Source organism: Rhinatrema bivittatum, chromosome 10 (genome assembly GCF_901001135.1).
Source record: "Rhinatrema bivittatum chromosome 10, aRhiBiv1.1, whole genome shotgun sequence".
Taxonomy (NCBI): Eukaryota; Metazoa; Chordata; class Amphibia; order Gymnophiona; family Rhinatrematidae; genus Rhinatrema; species Rhinatrema bivittatum.
Window position 1 is genome coordinate 45,762,925 of NC_042624.1, and position 15,202 is coordinate 45,778,126.

A 15,202-nucleotide genomic window follows, 5' to 3' on the forward strand; every position below is an offset into this window, starting at 1 on the left:
GAAAATTTTCAATCAAATTAGTGGGCACCCACCATTTGTTTCAGGGGTCCAACAAATTAAACTAAAATGGACCCATTCATTGTATTTTACCCATTTATTTCAAACAAATGCACATTCCTAAACACACACACACACACACACACACACACATACACACACACAAACACACAAAATGTAATGGTGAAATATTCATGATTATTATAAATTTATTCTAAATTCTAACAAACAGACTAAGCTTTGCATTCTGATTATCAGTTGTAATGAGATAAATGGACAAAAAACTTGCTTTTCATGGAATTAATTTCAAGCATTCCTATTACAGAATCAGGTCACATTTCATGTTAGTGACTAGATGTGCTTAGCCAGACCTTACACTATTATTTGTCAATGCGAAAACTAAATAAAAATTAGCGTGGCCAAATAATCTAGTTTTTTTTAATATCATAATGCATATTAAGTATAAATGCTGTAATAGTCACGCTATGCAGCTTTTGAGATACGACTTTACAATAACATAATATTTTTACAATTTTCCACTCAAGGGTGAAATCAGAGTGGCAGGAAAAGAGACTGGTAATGGAGAGAAAGGAAATGAAAAAGGATAGAGGAAGCAGAGTAGGAAATCTGGAAATTATGGAAGAGAGTTTTGGTGACAGAATTAGAAGGATAATCAGTTTGATTTTGGGGGGTGTAGGAGACAAAGGCTTAGAGGAGAAGGGGAGAGCTCGTAGGTTTTAAAGGGCAGATGAAATACATGGGGAATAGCATCTCCACACTGTCATTTCAAGGTATAAAACACCAAGGCAGAAAATTGAAAACATGGATTAAAGCAACAGGATTCAGGAGATGAAGACAGCAAGATCTCTACCCCAAAGACTAGGTAACATTTACAAATCTATAGCAGGCTGTTTCTTATAGCTTGTGTGGCAACCCAAAAGCTTCAATGCAGTTACATTCTCAGCCTTTTGTAGGTTGTTATGCTTTATAAAAGACCAACAAAAAATGTCATTGTAGTATACAAGCATTTGAATTAAAGCCACACAGTAGGGATATGCAGTCCCCAATTTTTCATTTTGGTTTCTTTTTTTCATTTCTTTTGGTTCATCTGCTGTTTTTTCTTTTGTTTGGTTCATTTGCCAAACCCAAAAAACAGTAAACATTAAAAAAAAAAAAAAAAAAAAAGCCGAAACAAAAACCTCAAAGTGATTAAACAAATAAAAGGGCTTCGGGCAGCCCTAGCTGAGTCTTCCCAGGCCCGCCCCAGTCCAGCCTTGCACCAGGGCCTGCCCTGAGCCAGCCAAGGCAGGGGCTTGCTCCCTTGACCCATTTAAAAGTGCTGGGGTTGAGGAGCTCCCAAGGACACCCACTTATCAGCTTCCTGAATCTGGGTTACAAAGAGGTAGGAGTGACGCCAACTCATTCCTGTCCAGGTCCGCACTTTGAAAATGGCATGGCCATCTTGAGGTGACATCACCTTGGGGCCTTTCTCCAGTGCAGCTGATGGCATTGCAGCCCAGGGAAACCCAGAGGCCCAGGCAGGGCCACCAGAGGCCTTTTTCCCCCCCCCCCCCCCCAAAAATGCAATGAATATGAAAATACCAGAAACGTTTGGGGTACTCAGTGGCTGTATTCAGTTTGTTGCATTTGGAATGAAGTAAAAAGGGCTTCATTTGTTGCATTTATTATATTCATTAGAAATTAATGCACATTTCTACCATACAGGGCCCTTCATCAATGTTTCTGCCACGTTATATTAACCATTGTTTTTTGCATATTTTTTTTTAATAACTTCTACCCTTTGTATGATTTTTCTTTTGGGTTCCACCATTCTTTCCATTGCTCTTCTTCAGATGTTACCATTGAAGAAGGGATCTTTGTGAAGAAGTGGATCTGTCACAAAAGCTCACATACTGCTGACTTAAGAACATAAGAACATGCCATACTGGGTCAGACCAAAGGTCCATCAAGTCCAGCATCCTGTTTCCAACAGTGGCCAATCCAGGCCATAAGAACCTGGCAAGAACCCAAAAACTAAGTCTATTCCATGTTACCATTGCTAGTAATAGCAGTGGCTATTTTCTAAGTCAACTTAATTAATAACAGGTAATGGACTTCTTCTCCAAGAACTTATCCAATCCTTTTTTAAACACAGCTATACTAACTGCACTAACCACATCCTCTGGCAACAAATTCCAGAGTTTAATTGTGCGTTGAGTAAAAAAGAACTTTCTCTGATTAGTTTTAAATGTGCCCCGTGCTAACTTCATGGAGTGCCCTATAGTCCTTCTGTTATCTGAAAGAGTAAATAACAGATTCACATCTACCCGTTCTAGACCTCTCATGATTTTAAAGACCTCTATCATATCCCCCCTCAGCCATCTCTTCTCCAAGCTGAACAGTCCTAACCTCTTTAGTCTTTCCTGATAGGGGTGCTGTTCCATTCCCTTTTTTTGTTGTTCCTTTAAAAAGCATCACAACCCATTAACACTCCAGTTTTCTTTAGTATCAATACAGCTACTAGAACTTTGTTGCAGTTCTGAATATATGTACATTGTTTTATTAATTTAGGTCCTGATGTACTTAAGGGTTTTACCATTTTGTGTCCATGTAAAAAGTGCTTAGAATATTAGCCCTTTATGTGAGAGAATTTTGAAACTAAAGAAAATTATATTTCCTGATACTGTATATCATTGACATAAGCATACAGACATGTTTAAATTGAAATAATCTTAGAATGGTAGCATTGCTTAAGAATACCATCACTGGGGTTTCAGAAGCAAAATGCTGAATAATTTTGTTACCTTAAAAAAAAAGTATGACTATGCCTTATGTAATTGGACATACTTATTTACATATGCACCTTATATATGTAAGTACTTCACCTTAAAAATTGCTATAGAATTTGATTATTGTTTTTTAATTTAGCAATAATGAAGGTAATTTTCAAAACTATTTACATGCATAAATGGGTATTTGAAAATTGCTACTTTTATGCATGTAAAACTGCCCCCCCCCCAAAAAAAAAAACCAAAAAACCAAGGCCAACTTCAAATCTCACCCCGAGTTACTAGTTGCCCTTCTTACATTGGTATAAATAGTTTACTTATGTGAGAGCTTTATAAATAATCTCTTCCTCTCTCTCTCTCTCCCTCCCTCCCTCCCAGTAGCCCAAAATATCTGGGCACTTATCACAGATGTAATAAATTCAATGCATGTTAAATACAATATCATGTTTTGTGGTATCTTCAAATGTACCCTAACCACACCCCTTTTTTATCATGGACATTATTCTTGCAAAATCTATAGGAAATGATAAATCTAGGTGTAAGTTAGCCAGATATAGCTATTCTGCTAACTTAACTGGGATATTCAGCAATGCGGCCACACCACTGAATATCCCCGCTATCTTAAAGATAGACGGATCAGTATATCCCACCAAGTTTAGGACAGCCCTATGCTGCGACCAGAGTTAGCTGCATACGTTAATCAGCTAACTCCAAATATCGGAGTTAGCTATATAACTTATGCGGCTATCTCCGCTCCACCCAGAAACACGTCCTGCCTGCCCATGGAATGCCCCTGACTTTTGCAGCTAAATTCTAGAATTAATATACCTGGGTAACCATTTAGATGCTTACCTTGTCAGTTATCCATCTAAATGGATTTTGAGTATTGATCTCATAAGTTCTTTGAAAATTCACTCCATAGGGCAGAATTTTCAAAAGATTTTCTGTGCGTAAAAGCACATAATGCATGTTGATGGGCTTTTGAAAATTGCTATGCTTCTTTTACTCATATAACTCTTTGAAAATTCACTCCAGTGCATCAGGAAATAATTTAGGTAAACACCTGCTTCATTTCTTTAGTCTGTCTTTCTGATTCACAAGCCTTTCACAACGAGAAGGGCACAGAAACGGAGACTTCTGCAGTTTAAAGCATGCAATTTATGAAAGCTTAATGCAGGTTAACTTTTATAAAAAGAAAAAGAAAATGTAATCCTATCAAATCAGCCCAGTCCTCAATATTCCAGTCATTTGTATTTGGTAACTAGAGTATCCTCTTTGAATGCTGTAACTGATGAGATGGTTTCCTCGATGCTTTGAATAGCAGAGCTGATGCATTGTTCCTCTCCTCTGAGAATACTCACTGGGATATTGTTTTCACTAGATGAGAGCTCTCAGTCACTAATGGGAAAAAGAAAAGGATGGAAGTGCATGGCACAGGAAACGTACCTTCTCTAGCAGTTGCCTAAGCTGTCTGCTTTTGGCATCCCTGGAACACAGATTTTGTTCTGGGGCAACCACTGTACAAATGCACCTTCCATCGGGGTCTTGAGCTGAACTGTATACTTGCCAACCTTCTTTAGGACTAATCTGGGTCTGCAAGGTAACAAGAAAGAAATCCAGCAATGAAGGCAAAGTTAAATATGGAAGTCTATGAGTTTGTGAAAGCTGATTTGTGAAGAAATTAAGCACAGCATTATGATACGTCAGACAGTGCTTTACCTGGACTTTCCCACATTCCTGATGCACACTGTAAAGTAGTATAGCAATGCTTGAATGCTTAAGAAGTGTTGTAAATTATAACCTCACTATTTCTTGGTATTAATACAGTACATTTTATTTGGCAAAGACAACGTAACAGACCAGGCTTAAGAAGCCCACTGCCTAATTCTTATAATCCACATCACGAAATTTGTCTTTTTTCATTTGTTACCAATTAGTATTGTTTTAACAATTTATTGACGATTTTGTGCATTTACAAATTCCCTTTGCTGTACCTCTGACAGCGCCTTAATACTTCTTGAGAAACAGTTGACAGCTCTGCTTAATGTGATGCGTCACCTTCATTCCCCAGGAGCAGTTTCCAGCAGAGCTAATCACATTACTAAGAATTTCTAATGATCTCCACTTGATTCATAATTTTGTTTCTCAACTTTTTCCTCCTAGGTGTATTTGGGGGAAAGTGTCCCACAGCAAGGGTAAAATAAGATAGATGAACTTTGGGTAATGACGAAGGGTAGGCCATAGGTGAAAGATGACAGTAGGCTTTTAATTCAATCACTTTCTGTACATGATCAGCCATGGAAGAAATCAGAGGCCATTTGAGCTATGGCACAAAAGGTGTAAGAAGAAACAGAGTTAATAAAATGGAACAACCTTTCATTCTGATCTGTTTCCCCGACTAATTTTTCACTGTAATATCTTTATCTATGCAGGATAAAACCTTTTAGGGTATGATAGCCATTCACTTTACAGTTCAATCTGTGATAGGGTTAATTTCCCTGTCAAGCCTTTTTATTTCTTTTTTTATTAAGATTTGTATAGGAGGGTAGAAAAGGGCAATTTCATTTTTAATTTAAAGGTCAGGAGGGAACTGAATCATGAGAGTAGGAACAGACCACAGACCTGTCTAATCAGGAGGCACAACCTCAGAGATGGGGTCATTTGGCTGGCAAGTGCAGAAGAAGGAAGAGGACCAAGAAGAGACTCCGAGGCCTGGGCCTTACCCTGGGCAGGGGTCCAGGTGTTGGGACCCGGTCTCCTGGCCGAGGCCCCGGCGTTGGGCCTGGGTTTGGGCCTAGGCCCAGCTTTGGGACCCAGCCTCTGGTTCAGATTGCAGATTCGAGGCCCTAGCATTGGGACCCAGCCTCCTGGTTGGGTCACGGCATCCAGCCTGGGTCCGGGCCCCAGCCTTCAGCCTCGGCGGAAGCTTCAACATCGGGATCCGGCCTCCGGGTCCGGTTGTAGAATCAGGACATGGACTCTGGGCTGGGTCATGGCATTGGTCCTGGGTTGGGCTGATGCTCTGGTGTTGAGAGCCGGCCTCCGGATCGGGTCATGGCATCAGGCCTGGGTCAGGTGGTGTATTTAGGTTTCTTCCCTTGTTTATTTTGTATATTTTTTGGGGTATGTCATGCTTGCCTACATTCCCAAATATATCTAATATACCTGTAATGTAAATGAGACCCAAGAGATATTGCTAGGCCTCTGAAATACCAAAAACACCAAGGCAGGATAAAGAGGTTCCAGCACGCAAAATAAAATAAGTGATCATGAACGTTTAAATGCAGCTGGTCAAATAAATATTATAGTTCAAGGCAGCTTTTCCAGAATGTTCAGGAAAATTACCAGGCAGACATCAAGTGATGACTGTCCTGCTAAGGGACCAAAGTGCTGAATTGCAGATTCATTAAACTTTGTAATTCAGAATTAGTTATATCTGATATTTTTTCAATACACCTTTTATAATGTGGTTCATTTCCTTATTGAGAGATGAGCCAGAGAAGACTGTGATGTTCTCACCAGATGTCCCATGAATTTGATTTTGGATTGTCTTTCCAAACCCAAACTCAAGGTGAGTTACAATCAGGTACAACAGGTATTTCTCTGCCCTAGAAAGCTTAAATGTAAGGGCCCTATTACTTAGGCATGTTTTCCCATAAATGGAAAATGGGGGAAAACCTTCAGATTTAACTTATGCAATACCTTTATACTCATGAGACTTTCACATTACAAATTTTAGGATTACAGATGGCAAAATGAATTATTTGTCATAGAAGAAAATAAGTTGAAAAAACACTCAAAAGCATTTACATGTTTAAAACTGAGTTTTACATGTGTAAATGCACTTTACCCGTGTAAGTGGGCTTTTGAAAATTGCTACGATATATGACATTGAATTATCAATAGATTTTACTCATGTTAAGTGCACATAATGTGGGTAAAAGGCTTTTGAATATTGCTACAATAGTATGTTACATATACATTTGTAAGTCCTTTGAAAATTCACCTGCAAATGTGTACCTGATTTAATGAAGGGTGAGGTGGCTTGCCCAAAGTCATGATGAACATCAGTGGGAGCAGAGAGATTTGAATCCTATTTTACCTGGTTCTCAACCTACTGTTCTAACCACTAGGCTACTCCTCCATTTTGTCTTTTCCTATTCTCTTACCCCATTCTGAATTGGATAGTGTGCCCTGTATTGCATAGTTTAGAAATAGCAAACCATACTATTCTAAGAACATAAAAAGTGCCATGCTGGGTCAAGCATGCTGTTTCTGGGCTTGATGGATCTGGCAGCTCTTAGCGGTGTGATCTCTTCCCTGTTGCTCCCTCTCAGAAAGAAATGAGTAGCAGTTCCCACATTTGCCTGTCTAATAATAGTTAAGGAACCTGCTCTCCAGAAACTTGTCCAAATCTTTTGTAAATCCTGCTATACTATTAACTTTGACAATATCCTCCTGCAACAAATTCCACAGCTTAATTGTGTGTTGCCTGAAACAAAATAGTTTTTTAAATTTGTTTAAAATCTACTAGTTAGCTCCACGGAGTGCTTCCTAGTCCTAGCATTATTGGAAAGTATTAAGTACGAGAATAATTGAAGAGACCCCAGAGCTATGGGAAGTAAGGTTTCTTGTTGACGTGCAGTGCACCTTACATGTGAGCGAAGGCAATATAAAGTGTGCAGTGGGGTGACGCAGCATTTCCTTCTCGGCTTGTACAATTGTCAGCTTTCCCATAATTCTGTGAAACAGACTATTTGTGAAACAGACTATTTGTTTAGTCAACCAAATATTATAGATTTCTGTTTTCTAATTATCCAAGTTACTCATTTGATTCCTGTGGATGTGATGCATGAGGTAAGTGGTTTTGAAGTCCTTTACAGGAGGCAGTATTGAGAATAAACTATGAACAAGCACAGTTGGCTTCATTCACTCAGTGTGAGCAGAAAACAAGAGACGAGCATGCCATTACACTTCCTCTGCCGAATAATAGATGTTTGTGACATCAGGACTTGAGCAACTGCATATCAGGAAAGGGATAAGGAAGATCATGAATATTGTAATGAAGCTGAGAATGTATTGTGCTATTCTGAACAGGGATCTAAAAGGGGCAGAAAGAATTTTTCCTAGATAGGCAGGGCCTATGAGCTGCATTTTTTTTAAATACAGAATGTAATTATTTTTATTTGTCAATAATAGAAATAACTTTTGTCTGGACGTTTTACAAAGTTCCACATACGGATGAATTGAACTCTTTTTTTTTTTTTTTTTTGTACTGGTTTGGACGTTAGGTATATGTTTCCTTCCTGTATGAATACACATTGGAGGATTTGTCTTCTAGGACTGGACGTAAGTCTACACTGTAGCTGATGGTACCAGATAAAGAATATGAAGGTTGGACCCTCATACTGAGGGTTCAACTCTCACTAATTCCCATCCAGGGATTTTAGGGACTGAAATTGTAACTCTTTGGTTCCAAGCCTCTACTATGTAGCTAAAGGAATAAATTCTCTTGTAGAGCTAGTAAAAGATCCACTTTCCCTATATAGGAGAGCCCAACTCTTGGTATCAAGAAAAGGGATAAGGAAGATCATGAATTTATCTGGGGACCTTGGGTTTGAAATGCAGCATTCTAACTGTCACTTAAGTTCTACCACTCAGCTGAAGCAACTCCCTTAGCTGAGCTAGTGCTGTGAGGAGAATCCTATCTACTTTGATCCTAGCTACTCATTTTTCTCCCCTCATTGCTTTAGAAATTTTTTTTTAATCATGATGAATAAAGTGAGGAATGCCATAAAGATGGGAGAGTTCATTAGTTAAAATCAAATATGAATCCTAGCATCACTTGTAACAGGCTCCCTCACATTCAGACCGATTCTGTAAAGTTCATGGGAGAACAGGAGCTCCGTGTTGAGTGCCTGCTCTCCCAACACGCGCATAGCCACCTCTCCTGGGTGCGCAATCCTATATTTAATGAGGGGTTGCGCTAAAAGGAGGCGCTAGGGGCGATTACACGCCCCTAGCACCTCCTTGGCCTAGGAGAGTTGGCTCTGTCAGCGGATTCAGGAAACCGATGCTGAATTTTTATGAGTGTCTGTTTTCTGAACCCGCTCCTAACTGGACCAGCTGGCCTATTTACATTTTTTTTTTAAATTTTTGGTTCCTCCGACTTAATATCGCTATGATATTAAGTTGAAGGGAGTACAGAAAAGCAGAATTTTTCCGGGTTGTCTTGGGCAGGCATTAATAATTTATGAGTGTAAAATGTGCGGATTAGCAGCTTCGAGGGAGGAGAGGGTAATCATGATTGTGTCCAGGCCAGTGGAATCAGATGTTTTTGCGATTTCTGGTGGTGCATTGGTGGAAGGGGAGGTTTGGGGTTTGGACCCTGGGGATGAGATTTGTCGGGCTATTGGTGGCAGCGATGCAGCTCATGGGGATAAGCAGGTTAATGCCAGAGGCAGGGGAATGATGCTGGGTTTGGTTAATGTGGAAAGGCCCGCTGCTGGGTTGGCATTAGGGCTTTTTGGAGTGGCAGAGCCTGACAGCTTGGCTTCAGAGGCTGGGGGTGCCAGTTTTGTGGTGGCTGCGTGCGCGGGCTTTGAGGCATCTGTCCAGGATAGTAGTGTCCCTGCTTTTCCCCCCAGGTGGGTATTCATGAGATTGGGGGTTGGGAGTGATCAGGAAGGTAACTCTTTTAGGACTTTTGGGGGCTTTGGGCAGCATTTTCCTTCAGGAGTTGAGTCCTGTGACTCCTTGGTTGGGCACTGGTTTTCAGGGTACATTCATGTCTCCTAATGTGGGAGGCTGGAACTGTGTTCCTTGAAACTAACCATCAGGTTGGGCTATGGGGGTTATGGATTTCAGTGGCATACAGCCTGGTAGAATGGGTCAAGGGGGAGACCAAGATGGCCACCATGTAGTACACATGCAAATATCGCAGCTCCGGTTTCTTAGAAATCTTTTTCAACCTTGGCTGATTTGCCTTCCTTCTTTTGTCACTTTGGAAATATAATGCCTCACATAAAGAGGAAAGCCAAGGTTAGAGATACTACCTCAACTCCAGTTGCAGATGTAAGGCAATCCCGGATAGAGGCTATGTTCGCGAGACCCGTGCTGTCCCAGCTGGAGGGAGGAGCCGCTGGGGAGGTTGGTGTGGAGTGGACGCCAAGCCCCATGGCTGACGAAACATCCCTTAGCCCTGACATGCCAGATACCTCTGAGCCTCCGTCCGGAGTCCTGGAAAGAGCGGACTTACCAACTTTGTTACTGGAGAAAACATCGGCCTCGTTTAGTTTTGGCACCCAGAGAAGGGTCGAGGATATCTTGAGCCCTTCAGAGAACCCGGAGACTTGTGGTTCCAGGGGCGAAAATGCAGAAGCACGGTACCATGACAATCTTGGAAAGGGCCCGGAGGAGGTAAGAAATGAGATTCACTGTTTGGGGCAAAGAGGGATGCTGTGGGATGAACTGATTCCTTGTTTGCAGTTGGGGTAAGAGCGGTTTGGTCAGCCTGGGGCTCTGGTTATCCATTTGGATGGGGGGAATGATTGGGGTAAGATGTCCAGTCACAGATTCATCAGCATGGTACGAAAGAACTTAATGTCTATTTCTGTTTTGCTGCCTGCTGCAGTAATTTGTTGGTCAGCCATCATTGCAAGGCCTTCTGAGATGAATAGGGTAATTTGGTGGCACAGTCGGGCAAAGGCCAATATGAAGATTGGTTCTTGGTTGGGTTTATTAGGGGGGTGTCATATCAAGTATGAATGGTCCTTGGATTTGGATAGGGGTTTCTTTCTAGCTGGGTTAACCTTTATTGGGTTGACCTATTTCTGAATTCATTTCAGGAGGCTCTGAAGGGTTTGCTAAGTTGGGAATCATGGCTGCATCTTTGGGGGTTACAGGATATTTCTTCTACCTGAGCCTGCAGCAGGTTGCCTAAGCCAGTTTTGAGTTAAGTGGTATGCTGTATAGTTTGCTGACTTGATTGGAGGTCGTGTCTGGAAATTGTGGGGATGGAACAATTGGGTGCAGTTGTTCCATGCAAGGCTCCTTGCTGGGCTGAGGGTGGGGGTCATGGGTACTGTGGTTTTGCAATTCTGGTGGCCTGCAGGCCAAGTGGCCTGGGGATGGTCATCTTGCTGGATGGTGGCAGATGATCAATGTGGTCTTGTCATTTTGGTGTACGGCCAGCTCAGGCTTCTGTTATGTATTGTAATAAAGCTGCAGCCTATTTTGATTCCACTCACGTGTTAGTGTGTTTCATTGTGTTTCTGGAGACTCTGTTGTAAAAGGGCAGGTGCCAGGACAGGTGAATGTCTTGTTTACCCTTATTATATTAGCACCATCCCGGATAGTGCTAAGGGTCACTCTTGTCATTTCTAGCTATTCGATTTCTAAAGTTTGGAAGCTAAAGGACAGTATCAGAATTCAAGACAGTACAAGGCAAGTGAAAAAGATCTCTGAAGTAGAAGAAAGGACTATGAAATTGAGCAGGAGATGTGGATGGACAGGAGATGTGCATGGTCTTTATCTGCCATCATGTTCTATTTTTCTAATTACATACAACTGGACTAATTTAATTTGGCACACTGCATAACACCAATTATAGCATGAAAATGGGTTTAAAATGTTACAATGTTTGTTAAAAATGTCAAGCCTTAATACTGATGCCTGTTGGCCAACGGTCATTTTATAGTTCCTTTACTGAGGGATGAGCTGACAATTTCTCAAAGAAATGGAATGGATAAAGTGGTGAAAAAGGCTTTAGTTGTTCTTAATGTTTTTTCCCCTTAAGTATCAGTTTAATCCAGGTGAGAATTTGATTTCTTCTCCTGGTCTTTCCTAAAGAAACTTCATTGTGCAGTAATCTTCTCTAGGCACTAGCACAGAGTTAATTGAGAGATCAAAAATAAGAATGCTTCCAAATGTTTTGCAAGGGAAGTAAAAACCAGTGACCCTGATGAATATAAAAGGAGGAGAGCTGGCCTTGCTTGCATTTTTTTCAGTACTCCGTGCTAAATTATGTCAGTTTTATGATTTTCTTCTAGCAATAATATTTAGAGCACAAGAAATATGCTTTAACAGAAAAATATAGCAATAAAGTTAAACAATATCAGCTGCAGGGAATGATGCAAATTGAATTTAAGAGTAGTAAAATTCTAAACCTGAACATTGCAAACATGTAGAAATTGTTGTTAATATTTATTACTCAGCTAAACCTGCCAATAATTTTCATTCATTCCTGTGACTGTTCTTATAGGAAGGCCCTGGACCCCCAAATACAGGAGTCATAACTAACTGGCATCTGTGCACTATCTCTTCCAACCCATTGCCCCACTTTCTTCCTGATCTAGCCAGCTACAGCTATGGTATGAACATTTCCTGCCTCTGTTCATTTGGCTGGAAGCACTATGGAAAGAATAAGAGCAGGGTAACTAATGGATTTAACAAAAAGCATCACCACAGATCAGCAATCGTTTTACACTCAGATTTCAAGTAAACTTCTATGCCCCCATTTTCATGTAATCCACAAAATTGATTATTGTAAATATTCTAGCATTCTTCTATTCTGGGGGTTATAGTCAGCCACTAGCCAGCTTGCCAAGTTAGCCAGGTATATCAGAAAAAAGTGGTTTAAAATTAGAATACAGAAAAATGTACCTTTGATGATGAAAAGTCTATATGCATATAAATTAAAGAATAATTGAATCGAACAATAATTATGCACAATCTGTTCTATATTTAGTTTGCCTCTATATAATATATATTGTTTTTAAATAATGTGTTTTTACTTATTTTTGCTATTTTATTATTTTTATTACTTACAATTTTATAATTATTTTTATTTTTCATGTTTTTACATTATTTATTGTTAAATTATTCAATTTATATGTATATAGATTTTTCATGACCATAGGTGCATTGTTCTGTATTCTAATTTTACAACAATTATTTCTGGCTTCTATTGCTATGTTGTCACAATAAAACTGAAGCCTTTTAAAATCCACAGATGTTTTATGCGTTATTTATTTGAATCAAGATTAGGCGATGAGGAGACTGAGGGTCATACTGGTTCATGTTATCACTCATTATTAGCATTTGGGAATATTAAGTAAAACTTGGCAGTTTAAGCATGGGAAGGGTTTACAAACAGACTCATAGCTACAGAAGAGCATAATTTAGTATGTTTCTTATGGCATCATTGCATGAAACATCATAAGTGTCAAACACAGGGCAATAAAAACATTTGATTGGCTGTTGCTGTCAATGTGATGTATAAAATAGTTATGAAATCACATTAGTGCCAAAGCATGCATCCTAGGCATCTGCAGTGCCTGAAATTCTGTAAGCTCTTATTAGATTTGTAGGACCGAAGTGCATAGTTCTAATTTAACTCATACAGAACTGTTATATTCATGAGACTTTTACACTATAATTTTATAAGGTAACAGATGGCAAAATTAATTTATTTGTCATAGAAGAAAATAAGTTGAATAAATGCTCAAAATCATACTTTAAAATGCCCTGCCAATAAAAGGTTTCTGGAACTTAAGCCTGTCTACTAGATGTGCAATAATAAGCTGTGTGAGTGAATATATTAGCTAAACCCTGGAAAAGATTTGCCGTCACATGAGTATTTCTCTTTAAACATCCCTTTTTCCTCTTTACTTTTCCCCCCTTACCTCTCTTTCCCATCCCGTACCTCTTCCCATCACCTCCTCTCATCACCCACTCACCTATCTTAACCTTCTCTCAGAGAAATAGAAGTCAGTGCTTTGGGGATATCATTATGATCAATGCACTAATGAACAAGTTGGCTAAATATTCAGGAAACTTGCAATATTTATGTGACAAAAGCACCTTGAATCTTATTAGTGTTTTACAGATATCATTTTAACACAGGCCCAGTCTTGTACAGTAATTCATGGTTCAGACCTTGATCGATTCATCTTGCTATACAAATAAACAGCACATGACATCTATATTAAAGAAAGCTACTTTTATGTTCATTAATATGGCACAAAGATATAATTACAAAATAATTCAGTATTATTTATCCCATGGTAGAGTGCAGCAAAAATTCCATGCTGATTGGAATTTTAAATATTGGCTTATTATTTAAAGAATACTTATAGAATATTAAAGTAAATGTACAAATACCAATAAAAATGGATATTTCAATGTATTGTGAACTGATATTCCTTTTCCAAATTTTTTCAATCTTTGAATTTTACAAGGGGCTTATATCTAGACCGGTTTCTACTGCTAGCTCTTAATAAATGCTGTGCCCTTCGGTCGCAGATGACTGCAACCTCTCATGCTCACCTCTTTTTTCGCTGCACCATCAATTCTTGGAAGAATGGCGGCCTCCGCCAGTCACCGCTGACCTCCCTGGTGTTCCTGGGATGGCGTGGGCACTGCTGACCGCTATCTTGCTTCTGGAGTCACTTAGGCGCACACGTGCATGGCCCACCTATGTATACATCATGGCAGGAACCTCGGGGGCATCCCCTCTGCATGACATCATCTCGCTACCTGTACTTAAACACGCTGGCCCAAATCTTCTATGAGTTAGCAAGGAGTTCTTCTCGTTGCTGAATCCACTTCTCCTTGGACTTCCGGTTCCTGTTCCTGTCTCGGTGTGTGAACGCTCTGAGTACCCGCTCCTCGGGGGCTCTTCCACGTTTCTGGGCTATCTGCTCCGTGGAGGGCCTTCCTGCCTTGATCTCTAGGAACCATTCCTCGTGAGTACCACTTCACTCATCTCTACCAAGCCTTGCTGGAATTCCCCGTGGTGAACCCCGTGCCTCGGGCCACTACCTCATCCTCACCAGCAGGATTCGCTACACCTTACCCTGTGCTGCAGGATATTGTTTCTTCATCCTCAAGTACCTTCTGAGCTACAGGACCTCAGACTATCTCAACACCATCATCACCGTACAGTCATCTTCAGTGTACCCTGCACTGCGGGCCACTACCAGATCTGCACACCTGAGGTATTTACTACTCTACTGAGACAGACTGTCTGGCATACCCCACTCTGCGGGCCACTACTAGATAGTCACATTTGAGGTGTCACCCTGGGAATACCCTCTACTCATGAACTGTACTTTGACTGCATTATCTACTCCATGGGTTCTGCTCCAGAACTGCACCTTTAACTGCATTCCCCATTCCATGGGTCATGCTCTCTCTCTCTCCCTAATAGTCTATTCTACAGCTGTGTCCTAGCTACTGAGACCATGCCTACCGGCGGTGAGGCCCATAGGGCTCCTCCCTGTGGGCGGAGACATCTCTCACATCCATACCAAAACATAACAACAAAACTGGATAGGCCATCTCATGCCCTGCTGGACTAAAGACCTTTGCCACAGGGGAACATGTTTAAAGGGGAATGAGGTAATAGGACACTA

General features: G+C 40.5%; 1 protein-coding gene and 1 long non-coding RNA gene across 2 annotated transcripts in view; one reads left to right on the forward strand and one right to left on the reverse strand.

The window, feature by feature from the left end:
* LOC115100066 overlaps window positions 1–15,202 on the forward strand; it is a 251,836-nt gene that overhangs the window by 131,124 nt on the left and 105,510 nt on the right. The gene's annotated exons all lie outside the window — the stretch shown is intronic.
* The window catches only part of OLFM3 (olfactomedin 3), a 109,089-nt gene that overhangs the window by 77,318 nt on the left and 16,569 nt on the right, over window positions 1–15,202 (reverse strand). The window contains exon 2 of the mRNA XM_029618235.1: window positions 4,233–4,379. Coding sequence (XP_029474095.1) covers window positions 4,233–4,379 — 147 coding nt within the window. The remainder of the gene's footprint in view (window positions 1–4,232; window positions 4,380–15,202) is intronic.